General features: G+C 39.3%; 1 protein-coding gene across 1 annotated transcript; it reads right to left on the minus strand.

Annotated features, from left to right (window-relative positions):
- Positions 1-1,212: 1,212 nt before the first annotated feature.
- LOC149844113 (uncharacterized) lies at positions 1,213-9,791 on the minus strand. Its single transcript, XM_090002065.1, has 7 exons — positions 9,763-9,791; positions 9,361-9,404; positions 7,989-8,051; positions 7,284-7,331; positions 4,391-4,447; positions 3,809-3,868; positions 1,213-1,423 (listed from the first exon to the last, which is right to left on the minus strand). Exons 2-7 carry the CDS (start codon positions 9,394-9,396, stop codon positions 1,415-1,417), a joined length of 273 nt encoding a protein of 90 aa, XP_089858191.1. The 5' UTR covers positions 9,397-9,404; positions 9,763-9,791; the 3' UTR covers positions 1,213-1,414.
- Positions 9,792-15,643: the final 5,852 nt, after the last annotated feature.

A 15,643-nucleotide genomic window follows, 5' to 3' on the forward strand; every position in this document is an offset into this window, starting at 1 on the left:
AGAAAAAGGTAGATCGTGGCAGTCTTATCACTAAGTTTGTACCTTCATCACAGCAGGTAGCAGATATTTTAACCAAGGCTCTCCCTTGGATTATTTTTTATCGACTTCGTAGCAAACTTTGATTGTGGATTCACCCCAGCTCGAGTTTGAGGGGAAATGATAATCACATGCAGGGTAACCGTATACGTGATAAGGATCACGATGAGGTGGACCATCATATACGTGATAAGGAGGTGGCTAAGCAAATGGTGGAGTCTCATAACCAAATGTGCAATAAAGATAAAGAGGATCAGGAGTCTCATAACCAAATGTGTGATAATTAAAGATAAAGAGGATCACGATGAGGTGGCTAAGAGGCTAAAGCAACTGAAGGCTATCGATACTAACCAACTTTAAAGAGGAGTTCACGTAAAATGTAAAGAGAGTCCAAGTAGGATGAGTGGAGTTCACGATAATGTGAGAAAGAAAGAGGGTTCGGATATGTTATCTACTTGTAAAAACTATATAAAAGGTCTCAATAATAGAACCTACTCAAGTCCTCATATTGCTTAGAGTTGTTGACCCATGAACGTAGGTGTTCATAAACACCGAACCACGTAAATCATGTGTAGTAAGTTGCTCTTTTAATACGTTCTCATTTGTTTTCAGCTAGAGGGGTAAGTTAGAGTATCCTTATGACATAGCTAGAAATTGAAGCTGTTGTTTGTTGTTAAAAGCAGTTTTTGTTGGTTAAAAACAAAGAGTTAAACTGAACTTAATACTTAACCAGGTTTTCTTTAATGTGATGGACATTGGTGTTGAGAGCAGTTATGATCACATTGTATATAACGAGAGCGGGTCCTGTAAAACGTTGTGTGAGATTAGCAATTGCACCCACTTGTACTGAGGTGGTTTTGTGATTGTAAACGCCACCCAGTACAAGATCCAATCTCTAAATAACAGATTAGGGCTACAAATGAATTGGATATGGTCTGATATCCGTATTCAAGTCTGACATGTTATTTGTGGATATGGATCCTTTAAGTAAAACCTGAATGTGCATTAGGATCTGTTCAATCGGATTACTGCCAGATTTGGGTTGGATTCGTATAAGCATTTTAAGTTTGGTTTGGAGTTGATCCAAACAGGATATGTGCTCATGGGCCCACTACAATAACATCGTCATATTTCTCAAACAACATCAGGTCATGCTTTCCATATCATTGCTCATTGTTATATATAGGCAAATTTTCTTTCTTTTCTTTTTTTTCTAAATTAATTTTACATAGAGAGACAATATAGTCTTGCCAAAGGTAATAAGACAGTATAAAGGCCTTGCATGAAATCAGCCCATAGACCCATACGGTTTCAGTTAGACAACAATACTACCATCTACTTGAACAACCCTTCTGTTGAATATCTATATGCATCAAGTCTACTCGCTCTGCCAAAAAAAATAAAAACAAGACATCTTAGCATGGCATTTTATGGGAAACTGTTTAAAAAAAAAGGATTAAATTTCCAAGTTATATTTGAGTTCTAATGATGTCAGTTAAAAATAACTTCAAAAAAGTCCTATTAAAACCAAGAAATATAGGCTTGCCTGCCATCCACTATCAATCGAGCATGGATCACATCATTTGACATAAGATGGGTTTCATCCTACATTAAATCCTAGCGGTCAAGTCAATGTCTTGGATTGTCCACATTTTCACCTAGATGTGGACTGATCCTAGCCATCGCCGATGGCTAGGATTGACAGTCAAAGGATTGGATTCTTTTTGCTATCAATGTGATGTTGATGAAGAGCGGCCCGTGAGGCCTTTGATCCTAATGCTACCGGCCAGGGTCTGAATCCTATGGTGCAGAATCTATATCGGGTACCAACATGGATTCAGAGCATAGCCATGGTGATCCACTTGTGCGTAGATCCGGGTCGATGAAGGGGCAAAGGAGGCAGAGATTCAGCCTTTCACCTCCCTAACCAGATTTGGAACCTATCATGGTTTGTTGGGTCTGAGCATTGGACCTATCAGCAAATCCAGATCCCAATTAGATCATAGTTAGGCTATATATATATATATATATATATATATATATATATATATATGTGTGTGTGTGTGTGTGTGTGTGTGTGTGTGTGTGTGGATGTTTTAAAATTGAGGAGAGACTTGACTTGGAATTCAGAATTTGTTATTTTAAGTTATTTCAAATATTTCCTACTTTCAGTTAGATTTCCTGCAATTCCCTACTTTTCCCAGATAATTTCGTAGCTGGTTAAATTTCCTTGTAAATCGTGTTTTTCCTCTATTTGCATCAGACGTGCACAAGGTGTCAAAATTATTACTTTTGTTCCTTCATATATCAATTTATGGGCGCATTTGCTTGGCCCCTTATGAGAATCACTCCCACATTTGTGAGAAAATATTCTCACATGCCCCATTTTCTCACGTCATATCAAACATGAGAAAAATGGGCTTATGAGAATGACATTCTCCCTCATTTTGTGAGAGTTGGAATCACGTGGCCGAGCTCATGATCCTGATTCTTATGAGAGTTGTTCTCACAAGAGAATGATTCTCACGAGAATCTTGCCAGGGGCCAAGCAAACATGCCCTAAATGTAAAACTAGAACAGTCACTAGGGATGTCAACATATAGGATTCATATCTGATATCCAACTGAATCCTAATTCGATTAGTTGAACTCGGCATAGAAAATCATAATCTGATCAATAATTAGAAGCTGAATCCAAATCCGAATCCGATGGATTATTGGGCCTGATTACATGTAAAACATAACCTATTAAGTTAGTGGACTCGGATTCAATTACCTCTATTTATTCCGTGCGACCCTGAATACGAATCTGAATCTTATTAGGCTAGATCTCATAAGATCGGATTCAACAATGACCATATTTGACTAGGGATGTAAACGGGTCGGATCTAAGGCATTACCGAGTCCGACTTAATCGGGTTCAGAGTTGGATGGAATTAGATAAAACCAAATCCCAATCCAACTAGCTTAAAACCTGATACTTACACATAATTGGGTCAGGTTTGAGTTGGATTTGGGTTCAGGTTTGAACTTTGAATGCAAAACACAATACCAAACCCGAATCCAACTATTAATTGGATCCGAATTTGGCTACCGAACCCGAAGAATTGGATTCAGGTCGGGTTTTGGGTTACACCCGACCCATTGACATCCCTAAATCTGACCCAAGTTATTTACATTCTTAAGAGACACTCTATAAATACTGTGTAAGTGTGCGTGCGTGTGTTTGTATGTGTGTGATCGATGTAGTAATCTACACTGTACCATGCTAAACTAAGGGGTCTGTGCCATAGTGACAAATGTTTTTATCGGCAATTTCTTGTTTTTCAAAAACATGAGAGAAATTGAAAAAAAATCATAAATCTCGCATCTTTTTCGCAAAATCTCGGCAATAAAAAAATAAATTAATAAATATAAAATTTATTTTTTATAAGAAAATATTAATAAAATTTATTTTAAAATAAAAATACATGATTTTTTTTTTGCGATAAATAGCCGTTTAAAATGTAAATATCGTGTTTAAATCATGGTATTTATGTTTTTTTCATAAATCTCACGATATTTTGAAAATCTCACGATATTTTGAAAATCTCACGAGAAATTGCCATTTTAAACTTTCAGGCAATTTCTCGTGATATTATCGCGAGATTTTTGTAAATCTCGCGATATTTGTCACACTGGTCTGTGCGTGTGTGCACGTGCATGCATGTGTGTGTGTGTGTGAGAGAGAGAGAGAGAGAGCATGCGCCATGGGCAAGGTGGTGCTAACTGACCGGAGTGTTCCCTGAAGTACATGTTGGTCGCCGAGGGGGCAGCTGTTGATGTGGCGTCCTCTGCAAATTAAAAGCAAAGATATATCAAATTAAATGGAAGGTTGAAATTTTTGAGAAACTTCAATACCCAAGAAAATGAAAATGCATGCTTGAGATTATCCCAAAAAACTGAACCTACTTTCAAGGGAGTAGGTGAGTACAAGTCTAAGTATTTTCAGAGACGTCCAAGACTTGGGCTGTCCAGTCCAAATCAACTTGGATTAGAACAGCAAAACGACTCCGGTTGTGAGCAACTCCATGCCAATCAAAATCAAGATTTTGAATGAGCCGGCCGACTTCAAAGACGTTTAGGCAAGGAACAACCAACTGCTGAAAAGACCCTCACAGGGCACTTCTTTCTCAGGGCCACGACTGAGTCAACCACGCTATTTCCTGACTGTATTTCGGAGCTTTGACCAAGTTCAGATTATTGACTCAGCTGAGCCATTTGGTCATGATCAACTTTCTATTTTGAAAAATCCAAAAGGGAATAGAGATCCTAAATTGTCTACATACACCAAACTCTCTCTCTCTCTCTCATACCTGCAATTTTGGCCTCAAAGACTCCATTGCAATTTTTGATTTGTGCGCTGCTCCTTGCTTTTTGAATGAACATGATGGGGGGGAAGGCAAGGCAAAGAAAAAAAAATGAGATTAACGGTGAAAACATAAAAAGTAAAGCACAATTGAGACTAAATCATTAAATTCCTTATTGACTATGTCACATAGGGATGGCAGTGGACCGGGGCAGGGATGGGGGATAAAGTCTCAACTCTCGCCCCGTTTCAAAATCCAACCCTCCATCCCCGCCTCCATTCTCCCATGGGTTTTGATTTTAACTTCCATCCTCGACTCTATCCCCGTTTCATGTCCTTCATCCCCAGTCCAAACGAGGCGAGGCAGGGTGGGGGGGGGCATTTTCCTTCGATCCACTACCATCTCTAAAGAAGGATCAAGAACGGGGCAAGGTAGGGATCGAGGACTGGGACGTGGCAGCCGGTTTTGATTTTAACCTTCATCTATTTTTGATGTCTTTCATCCCCGGTCCAAACGGGACGAGGCAAGGTGGGACCCGTTTCTCTCCAGTCCACTGTCATCCCTAATGTTACATGGATAACAGGGTCTGCATCCTTCTAGTGGTAGCAGGTCGAGCATGGATTTCATCATTTAAAATAGGATGGGTTTCATCATCCATTCAATCTTAGTCATCAGGCTAAATGATTTTGCTGAATGGCTAGGATTGAACCCATCCTATTTCAAATGATGGGATCTAGCAGGTGGAAAGAAGGTGCTGACCGCATCCTCTCATGACTGAGTGTGTGTGGGTGTCTTTCACTGGTGGGCTTAGTAAAGGCTTGGGTGTCCGGTACCCTACTCGAAAATTACCCGCTTTGAAGGGAAACTTAGTTATCAAAAAGATTGTCACATGGATACGCTTAAAAGAACACAAATCACTTTGTAGTTCTTCATTAGACACAATATATAAATGACCGCACCAATTGTGAATTGGGATATCCCTCTTACAGGTATGTCACAGGGTACACCATTTTCCTCTCTCCCTATTATCATGAGCAGACACGCTGCTTCGGACACGTATTTTTGTTTATTTTTTAAGTTTTTTTTAGTAATTTTTATTATTTTGTGATAATATTTCAATAAAAAATATTTTTTTAAATATTAAAATATAAACAACTACTTTTTACTGATTAAAAATAAAAGCTTTCATGCCTTTCTATCCTACTTTTGAAAAAAACCAATTGAACTTGCAAGTGGAACCCACATAGCCTGTCCTTATACCCAAGCAATGGTGGAGCCACATTGGGAAGTGCCCCACCATGACCCAAAAAATCCACCAGTAGGGTAATGGGGTCAGCATGGGGAGTGCCCACCCTGACCCATAAGTTGTATGAGGGGCCCGGGTTAGGTGCTCCCCCACCGCACACAACACCCCCCCCCCCCCCCCCCCCCAACACACACACACTCAAGTCCATATTGGGTGCAATCAAATGGCACAAAATTTGTGTATTAAGCACTTGATTGCCCTCCATCACGTCATGATGGCCCACAACTGACTACTGTTTTCAATATCAGGTGCTTGTTGCACAAATATTTGTGCAATCATAATCTTTTAACCCCTCAACCTCTCTCTCTCTCTCTCTCTCCAAAATCCTTTGCCGCTATCAATTCTTTTGGCCAACGATTCATGTGAATCGGCCTATACCAATTCTCAAGTGAATCGTTTTGAATCAGGTAAAAATTAATTTAATCAATCAAAATATGATGTGTTAAAATCATTAAAATGATATTAAAAATTTACTTTTAATTATTTTTTTATATTTATTAAAAAACAGCCCATTAGTATGGGGTCCATATTCCTCCAATAAGATACGAATAAGCGGCTATTCTCACCGATACTGACAACATTGCTTTCAACCGCTATGCGCATTTGTGCCTACCCTAGCTTAGATTCCTGACTCCCCCACTGCACCCACTTATCTTCTTAGCATACATCATCAGGATTTCAGCATTTGTTGGTATCATCTGTTAAAGTTAAAGTGATCCCTTGGGTAAACTGTTTGTGATAAGTTCATTGAAGGTGATAAAGCATATATATCCATTTGTCAGATGAAGATTTTAGTATCTTTCGGAAAGTGGTGATTTGACGTCAGGCCACATATATAGCAGACGTGACCATGTTCAGGATCCTGTCCAGGAACTGTTCCCATTATCTACTATGGGTCATTCTTTAAATAGAAATATTAAATTTTCATCATCAAAAACACGTCCAAGTTCATGAATTCCATTGTCTATGCTCATATTATCATAAAAAGAGCGCATCACGTCAGACGCAGCACTGATAGTCTGCCTGCCTTGGCTGCCGTTAATCCATGTAATGAACAGCAGCCAAAACGCCAAAGATGGATAGGTGAGCCATTCATGTTTTAGATGAATGTCATCTAGAAGGCTAATAAAAACAAAAAGAAACAGTGGTGTTCTGGCTGCCGTTCATCACATGGATGAATGACTGATGGCGTCAGAGCTGCATCTGACTTGATGCACTCTATCAAAAAAGGGTTGCACTTACCGGGGTCATACACACATATTGACACATTTTTACGGGCTTTGAAAGGATTGTTTCTATTTTTTTTCTAAAACCTGACCATACTGATATGATCTACATGATTGATTAGGTTTTTATAAGATTCAAAAATCAACAGTCTACAATTTTAAAAAATATTCAATGCTTAAAAATATGTATGATAATTAACTTGAAACCATCATTGATGTGGTTCCATTTGTAAGTATTTGATTTTTAAAGTTAAAGTCTTTATTCAGATTTTAACCAATGATTCAGATGATGTGATGATCATTCTCTTTGTGGGGATTTCTTATATACATATAGTAATTTTTCATGAAATTTGTATAAGAGACCAACCTTGCATAAAGCCCAGTCTGCGGAGTCAAAAAAGGCCCTCTCATGATCCTGCCAATTGCAGAAATAAAAAAGAAAAAAAAAGTTTAATAAGGTCATAGTAAGACATGGCCAAACTTTATACTCATTTCAATTTTTTAAATCAAACATCCAGAAAAGCGAGTGCCACAATCCAGCCCGAGCCAAATCTAGCACCAAAAAGTAGGTCAGACCCAGCACACACCATGTATGGGCCAGACTTAGGAGCCACCATGCCTAATTTTTGGTAAAGTAGGCTAGTTTGGTTTGGATAGTTCTGTATTTGGTTTTGCCCCGGGATTGCCAAGTTGCTACCTTATCCGCATTGCCCGATCTGACCTGACCCGATATCCATTAGAGTTCAGGTCCCTACCCTGACTGACCTGATGCAACCCAACCCGACACTTATCATGTCCAAGTCATATCGACTCGGGTCAGTGTATTCTCGGGTTTCCGCTCATATCAGGTCTGGTGAAAATCCCATCTGGTATTGGATCCAATATCCATCCCAGGATCCCTGAATGGGGAATTGAACGGGAACACCAAATCCATCGTCATTGTTGGGCCCACCTAATAGAATGTGGTCCACTGTTTGGTACCACACATCTCTCAGATGAACGGTGCCAAGAGATCGATCTTTATGACTGAACAGAAACCACAAAATTCATGCAACTGAGTTGGAAAGGTCACCTTTGAGATGAGGGGCTTCTTCTTTGGAACAATTGCACCATATTTATTTGTTAACGTGGTTCCCTGTGCGTCCACACAAATATAGATAGAATTAGTCAAGCAGCTTTTCTGGGTCTTGGAAGCTTGACCCGGATCCAAACTTGGAAACAGGTCCGGGTTGGCCTCCCACAATTGACAATAACTAGGTCACTTATGTGGATTGCGGACCCAGGAAGTGCAATAAATTGCGAAATAAAAGCCCAAATTGGGTTAGATTTGGGTCGGATCTCAGCATTTACCCTTCTCTGATTTCCACTATTATGCAGACTTAGACTTAAGATTTTGGATTTCCAGTCTCCAACCAAATCCGAAGTTCCCGAACCCAACTGAAAGTACGGAACCAAACTATGATCCATATCCGCATAGATGAGTGTTTTGTGTACACTGTTTCCGCTGAATTCCCAAACAGAGGACATCGGGTCGGGCGGAATTCCAGCCCGCCCCATGGGTTCCCAAATACTATTGTTCTCCAAGTGAATACAAACCGAATATGGTGATTTTAAGCCTCAAGGCCTCACAAATTCAAACCTAATTTGATAGACGTCTGTGATTGGACTGAAATCACATCAACGACCGTTGGTTCCCAGGAAAAAACCATTAAAGGAGAATGATACTAAGGATGGCAGTGGATCCGGGAAAAATGGGGTCCTGCCCTGCCTCACCCTGTTTCGACCGGGGATTGAGGACATGAAACGGGGATGGCAGTGGATCGGGAGACAACCGGGCTCTGCCCCGCCTCGCCCCGTTTGGACTGGGGATGAAGGGCATGAAACGGGGATGGAGGCGGGGATGAAGGTTAAAATTTATTCCCGTGCGGGGATGGACTTATGCTTTCCCCCGCCCCCATCTCAATCCCCGCCCCGCCCCATTCCCAATCCTTTAAGGAATAACTATAGACCGAGGGGAAACTGAGCCCCGCCCCCGCCTCATCTCAGTTTGGACCGGAGATGGAGGACATGAAATGGGGTTGGAGGCGGGGATGAAGGTTCAAATTTTGAAACGGAGCGGAGGTGGAGACCTTGTCCCCCGCCCGGGTCCACTGCCATCCCTAGATGGAGGGGAGGATGAAAGTTAAAATCAAAACCCGTGTGAAGATGGAGGCGAGAATGGACTAAGGCTTAACCAAAATTCAGAAAAATCCAAGGGTGCTTTTTTTTTTATATTCAAAATCCAAGGGTGCTTACTGCTTAGAGTCTGGCAGACGGAAATTTAGATAAATGATTAATGGCGAACCATATATTGGTGAATTCGACAAAATTATATGGGTGGTATTCAGGAAAAAAGCAAAAAAAAAAAAAAAAAATTGGGGGCGTTAAGAAAGAAACATCCTCACCTCCGACGAAGAAGAAACCTTGTCGAAACTTGCCATCTGCGCTACTGCGATTCATCACCAAAAGAAAAAACGAGAGAAAATTACCAATCAATTCTAAAACAAGAAAAATAAGGGGGGAAGAATTTGTGGGTATAGATCTATCCTCGATAAGAATACGAAAATTCAATATTTCGAATAAAAAACACGAAAATTTGAAGGTGATTTTGTGATATTTGGTCTGAAATCTCGATCATTCTAACATCTATTCAGGACAAGAATACCAAAATTCAATATGTCAAATGAAGAAAAAAAACCAAAGAAAATTGAGCTGTGATTTTTATGATATTTGATCTTAAATTACAGTATTTCTATTTAATAAGTAAAGGAGGAAAAAAAAATAAACGAATAAATAGATGAACTCACCGAGAGAGAGAGAGGAAGAAGAAGATTTATGAGGCCAAGCCAAAGCGGAGGGCGAGGGGAGGTTGAGTGTTTGGGACTCGTTAATAAGAATGTGACCTCGCTAAATTACTAAATCACCCTCCTGTTTTGCATGACTTTTCTAAGAAGCCCCGCATGACTTTTCATAAATGACAAAAATGCCTTTTTCGTGTCAAAAACCGCGTGGGTGACTGTCTAACCTAACCTGAAGGTATAAACGGATTAAACCTGACCCGACACCCTACCCGATCATGGTAGACCCATGGGTCATGCCGGATCCAAAACCTAAACCAGTTTAAATGATAGATTGCCTCTTGGGTATGAAAGTGTACGATCCATTTGTCCGACCTGTTTGTATACATGACCGTACTTGTTCATTATAATATGCACCCAAACTGCAAAACCAACCCAAACCTGAACACTATATATACATAATATACCCGAAAGGATTTGTATCATGCCATAAAAACATTAAAAATATAAAAACATATGTCAATATATAAATATTCGCAAATGATAGCATCGCTATGAAAATACATGATATTTTCAAAATAGGTAATATTTTGAAATAGCATTTTTCTATAAAAATAAATAAATGTACCTACAACCCATATCCATTTATGTTTGGATTTATCGCTCAGATCCAATTCAAAAGCGTGCCTGGTGAAGCCTGACCCGACCCATTTACGCGGTTGGTGTACATAGTTTAGATACAGGAAGGGCATCGTGGTAAATACGTAAAAGGATAAAGGTTATCAACTTATCAGGGTTGGGGCAATTTCGTATTATTTTAATCTCTAAAAGAGTATTTTAGGAAATTAATGAGTAATTTGTAGGTTGTTGCCATTGGAATATCGTGATCGGCGCTGAAGACCAAACGCTCCCCACTAGGGATGGCAGTGGTCCGGGGGACAACGGGGCTCCGCCGCCCCTCGCCGCCGTTTGGACTGGGGATGAAGGGCATGAAACGGGGATGAAGGTTAAAATCTATCCCCGTGCCAGGATGAAGGCGGGGATGGACTTACGCTTTTGCCCGCCTTGTCCTGTCCCCATCCCAATCCCCGCCCCGTCCTCAATCCTTTAAAGAATTACTATAGACTAAGGGGAAACGGGCCCCGCCTCGCTCCTGTTTGGACCGGGGATGGAGGCGGGGGTGGAGGTTCGGATTTTGAAATGGGGCGGGGGTGGAGACCTTAATTGTCCCCCGCCCCGGTCCACTGCCATCCCTACTCCCCCACGACTTAATCGCGGACCCGTCCTTCACAAAATTATGAAATGGCCCCTGCCCTAGGCCCAATTCTTCAAACCACCCATTTGCTTAAACAAAATAATCAAGGTCGTTAGGTTTTTTACTACACAGTCAACAGTCAGTATCACAAAATCCCGTTCTAGAAAACTGTCAGCCAGGAAAAATCATGTAATATTCCTAAATTATTTTTTTGTTAATTTAAAAAAAAAAACTCTGCAAAATAATATCAGTATATAACTATATATTAAAAATATAAATACCCAATATATATAGTTGTAAAGAATTATAAGTACAAAAAAAATATAAAAAACTGTGCTTTGTTACTGAAAGGAGTATTTTAATATTTTTATTTTTAAATAACAAACTGAGGGGCCTATCTAATGTGCTGACCCCTTCATCCAATGGTATAGTTTTATAACTGGTAGGGGTCTGTCTAATGTGCTGACCCCTTCATCCAGGTTGGATACTCACAGGGTGTGCCGGTGCCTTTAACTGGTGGGCTTCATAAGGGCTTGGTTGTCAGTGACTTTACCCAGGGCCGTTAAGCATCTGGGTTCTCGGTGAGGGTTTAATTTTGTTTTTATAATGTATCAGATCTTTTTTTTGTGATGAGAAACCCTCATCGAAGCGAGGAAAACCCCAAGTGAGGTCTGACGACCACGGTGCGATCACGTGACCCACCTCTGAAGCTACAGACACCCGTGCCCCGTGGGGTTTGATCCGGTACCTTCATCTCAGCACCCTCTAAATCACTTCGCAAAGTAGGATCAGATGCAATCATGTTACACAAATGCAATGTGCCGCTGCACCCAACAAGTTCAACCTTTTTTTTTTTAAGGTAAGCTGGGGGTAAGGCAGACCCCACTAGTTATTATTCAACGTACCATTGGATTTTGAACCTGCAATGTCCTACCACAAGGAGACGTGCACTGACAGCTCTTATCAACCACGGGGCCAACCTTGCCTTAATTGAACTGTACAGGTACCAACGGGGCGCTCCACTTGTCTGGCAGGAGCAGTTAGTGCATGTCACCTTGTGTTGGGACGTTGCAAGTTTCAATCCCAATGGAATATGATTGTATAACTGGTAGGGGTGTGCCTGTTCTGGACCGCTTACGTGAGGCTACGTCATGGGCGCCTTCACTTCTAAGCCAGTGACAGTGCCTAACCCAGTTTTCTCTGTCAAAAAAAATAAAAAGGCAACAAAGTTGGCAATGTAGCCTCTCATGCATGGGATCCATGAGGTTTTTCGCGTTGCTGGGGACAAGTGGGGTTTTGATTCTCTTGAATGCTCAGGTCAATTTATCGAGATTTTAGTCCTCTTTTTCACTGTTTATTGATCGACCATTTCTGATGTATAACGCTGCATTTTTCTGAAAATGAAGAATGGAATTGTTTTGCTTTCCTCTCAAAAAAAAATCGAACTGTACAGGTATCTTAATGTTGTTGCTTTTATAGTTTAACAAGTTGGGCATGTACAGCCTTTTTTTATAGTTACAGTTTAGGTATAAATTAGACGGTATATATTTATTTTCACATTCAATTTATATTAAGTAACAAAATTTGTTCTAAAAAAAAGAGTATCAAAGTTTATTAATTGAAGGAATGTTTTGAAGTAAAAAAAACTAAAATAAAACAGTCCATATTGTCATATTTATTTAACAATGCATGCATAATGATTACAACTTTGTGTTGGGCAGATCAACACCAATATATATAGTGAGTGATAGAGATCTTACTTTCATAACTGGGTTTTGGCAAGAGTATTTCATTTTTAAGTAGAAAACAAGTTTTGAATCATGTCATTGTTATGATTGTATGTCTTTTAGCACCATAAAAATCAACGACCCGCAATGTACTAAAGTTTCATGATTTAAAAATCCTATTTTATTTTTAGAAAAAATATGATCCAGGACATGATTCCTATCAAACATACTATGAAACACATCTATGATGCTTGATTGAGAAGATGCAATTCTGCTAGGTGGGTGTAGGTTTTACTGAAGCATCAAAACATATACCACAATATCATACAGTGGTACACACCCTTGTTTACACAAATATAGCCATCAAATGGTAAATCTAACTGTACAAATGCGTTTAGCATAATTTATTTACTATATTAAAAGATTTTATGATGTTTAATGCACCATAAGATTCCATTTTTGAGACAGCAAAAAATCAATGGCTCACAATTCATAAAAATAATGGTGGTTTAAAGATGGTATAAAACATCGTCACTTTAATAGATGAAATTATAAAAGAAAATTTTGCCTTATGGACAAATTCTCAAAAGATACAAAATCCCTTTACAATTTCAATTCAAACAAAAGTTCACATTATAGTATTCAACGTAAACAAGTTGATGTTGGGGTGTTGAAGGGTCACATGGTTTTGCTTTGGGGTCAATCATTAGACAATAAACCTAATGTTCAACTTAGATAATTAGTTGGTCAGGAGAACTAATTAACCTTTTTTTTATAACCCAAAGAAACGGCACACGAAGACCTGATCGCGCTGGCTCAGCTTGCCATACTTAAATCTTCAAGGCTAGGACCTTTGGCCCCAGGGTCTATACTGAGTTGGACTTCCAATTCAACTTAACTCCTTACACTTTGTTAGGTTCGGACTCTTTTCTCACATTGAGAGTTATCTTTATGTTGGGACTTTTCTCTTGGTAAGTCTTTCCTTAATGATGTCTTGAAGTCTTTGTTCGCCTTTCATGCTTTTCTCTCTCTCTCTCTTGAATGTTTTCTAGAGTGTCTGTCATTTTGGGACTCTCTTCTTTTCTTTAGATGTTTTGCTATGCCTTGAACTCCAACAGCCTCTCTCAAGCTCAAGGATTCTCAAAGGACATTGAACTTGATATCTTTTGTACAGATAATGGTTTTGTAAAAATATCAGCAATTTGATATTTTGATGATATATATTCGATCTTTTAGCCAATTTCTTTTTAACAAAACGAAGGTCTATATCAATATATGAATCATAGAGTAGCCTCAACATTATCTCATAACATTGTAGGAACCTTAGATAATTCAATACTCAAATCTTTTTGAAAAAAAAAAAAAATCAACCAAATGACCTCTGCTACTGAATTAGCTACCGCTCCATGTTATGCCTTGATAATGGATTTCCAAACTGTAGGATACTTGCAAGCACTGTATGATATTATATTACAACCCAGAAACAATGCATAACCACTAATTGAACGTCTGTCATCTAGGGAGCCTACTCAATCTGCATCTATATAAAATGTACAATTTCATTGAATTCACAGGTTTGATGAGAAGCCCATAATGAGTGGTACTTTTTAAGTGTCTTCTTAACTACCGTTCAATGACTCTCAGCAAGATTTTGCATAAATTAATTAACATATTTTGTTGTTAAGTCATAGATGATTGTGGGCTCCACGGGAAAATGGAGTTGGCATGTTTGTTTGATATGCATACAAAAAATAGAAGGTTTCATATGCAAACCCCAATTTTCATATATAAATTGGGTCAAACAAATGACCTCTAAATGTAAAATGTATGTGTGAAAGATTCTTTATAACTACACCTGCTCTGGTTGCCCAAGTGGCAGTGGACCTGGGGAGAAAGTGCTGATCCCTTCATCCCAAGTTCGACTCTCACTGAGTGTGAAGGCCTTTGGGTGTCGATAACCTCACCCGAGGTTTAGCCTTTATAACTCGGAGTTGGTTTTGGAATGCTATTTCTTGACCTGACATAACCCAGGTGGGGTGCCTGAACCCAACTAGTTTATTTGGACGGGTTGGAGTGAATCCTGATGGGTCAGGTACTCGACCCATTGACAGGTCTAGTTGTGTCAAATCTTAAGGACTCTGACGTGGTAAAATTCAGTCGCTGCTAACCAAGTGGGCTTGGACGGCTAATCCATGTATCTTTAAACTAGCTAAGTCGGTTAAGTTTCTGACCGAGTTTCTTTATGTTAGTGTTCGTTGGCTCAGGTTATGTTTGATTCTTAGTTAGGAATTATACTGGGCTTTAAGGTCTTGACTCATCTTTGACTTGTATCATAGTCGGCTATTGCTCCGTATGTTGATTCGAGTGCCCTTTTCTCACCAAACTTGTGTCTCGTTGCATCAGATTCTTAAGGACAAGTTTGGAAGTGGCGCAACTTTTCATAGAAAGAATCAAATATTCATATTCCATGTGAAAAATTTCTCCACCTCATAATTAATTTTTCCATGTACAACTGGGAAAATCCTACACGAGTATACAAAGTTTTAACTTGCTGGGAATAGCATGAGAGTTCTCTTATTTTTTCATATTTTTGCACAGAACTTTTCATGTTTGAGGGAGAAAATGTTCAGTCAAAGATATTTATAGTGACATTTTCCCTCGCCAAAAAAAAAAAGATCCGATTTATGACATTGATTCATGGGGAAAAGATAATTAAGAAGAAAACCGCAAAAAATTCATTCACTTACGAGAAGAATCTAATTCTTATGCATTCTTAATTAGAGAGGTAGACACATCATACACACACCTCTTTCTCTCTTTTTTTCCCTCTTTCTTTACTGAGAAAATTAACATCCATTAAAAAGTCGTGGTAAACCATGCCCCCAAGTCACTTAAGCCACAAGCATAA

The sequence above is a fragment of the Nuphar pumila genome, chromosome 3, assembly GCF_984573655.1.
Source record: "Nuphar pumila chromosome 3, dmNupPumi1.hap1.1, whole genome shotgun sequence".
NCBI lineage: Eukaryota > Viridiplantae > Streptophyta > Magnoliopsida > Nymphaeales > Nymphaeaceae > Nuphar > Nuphar pumila.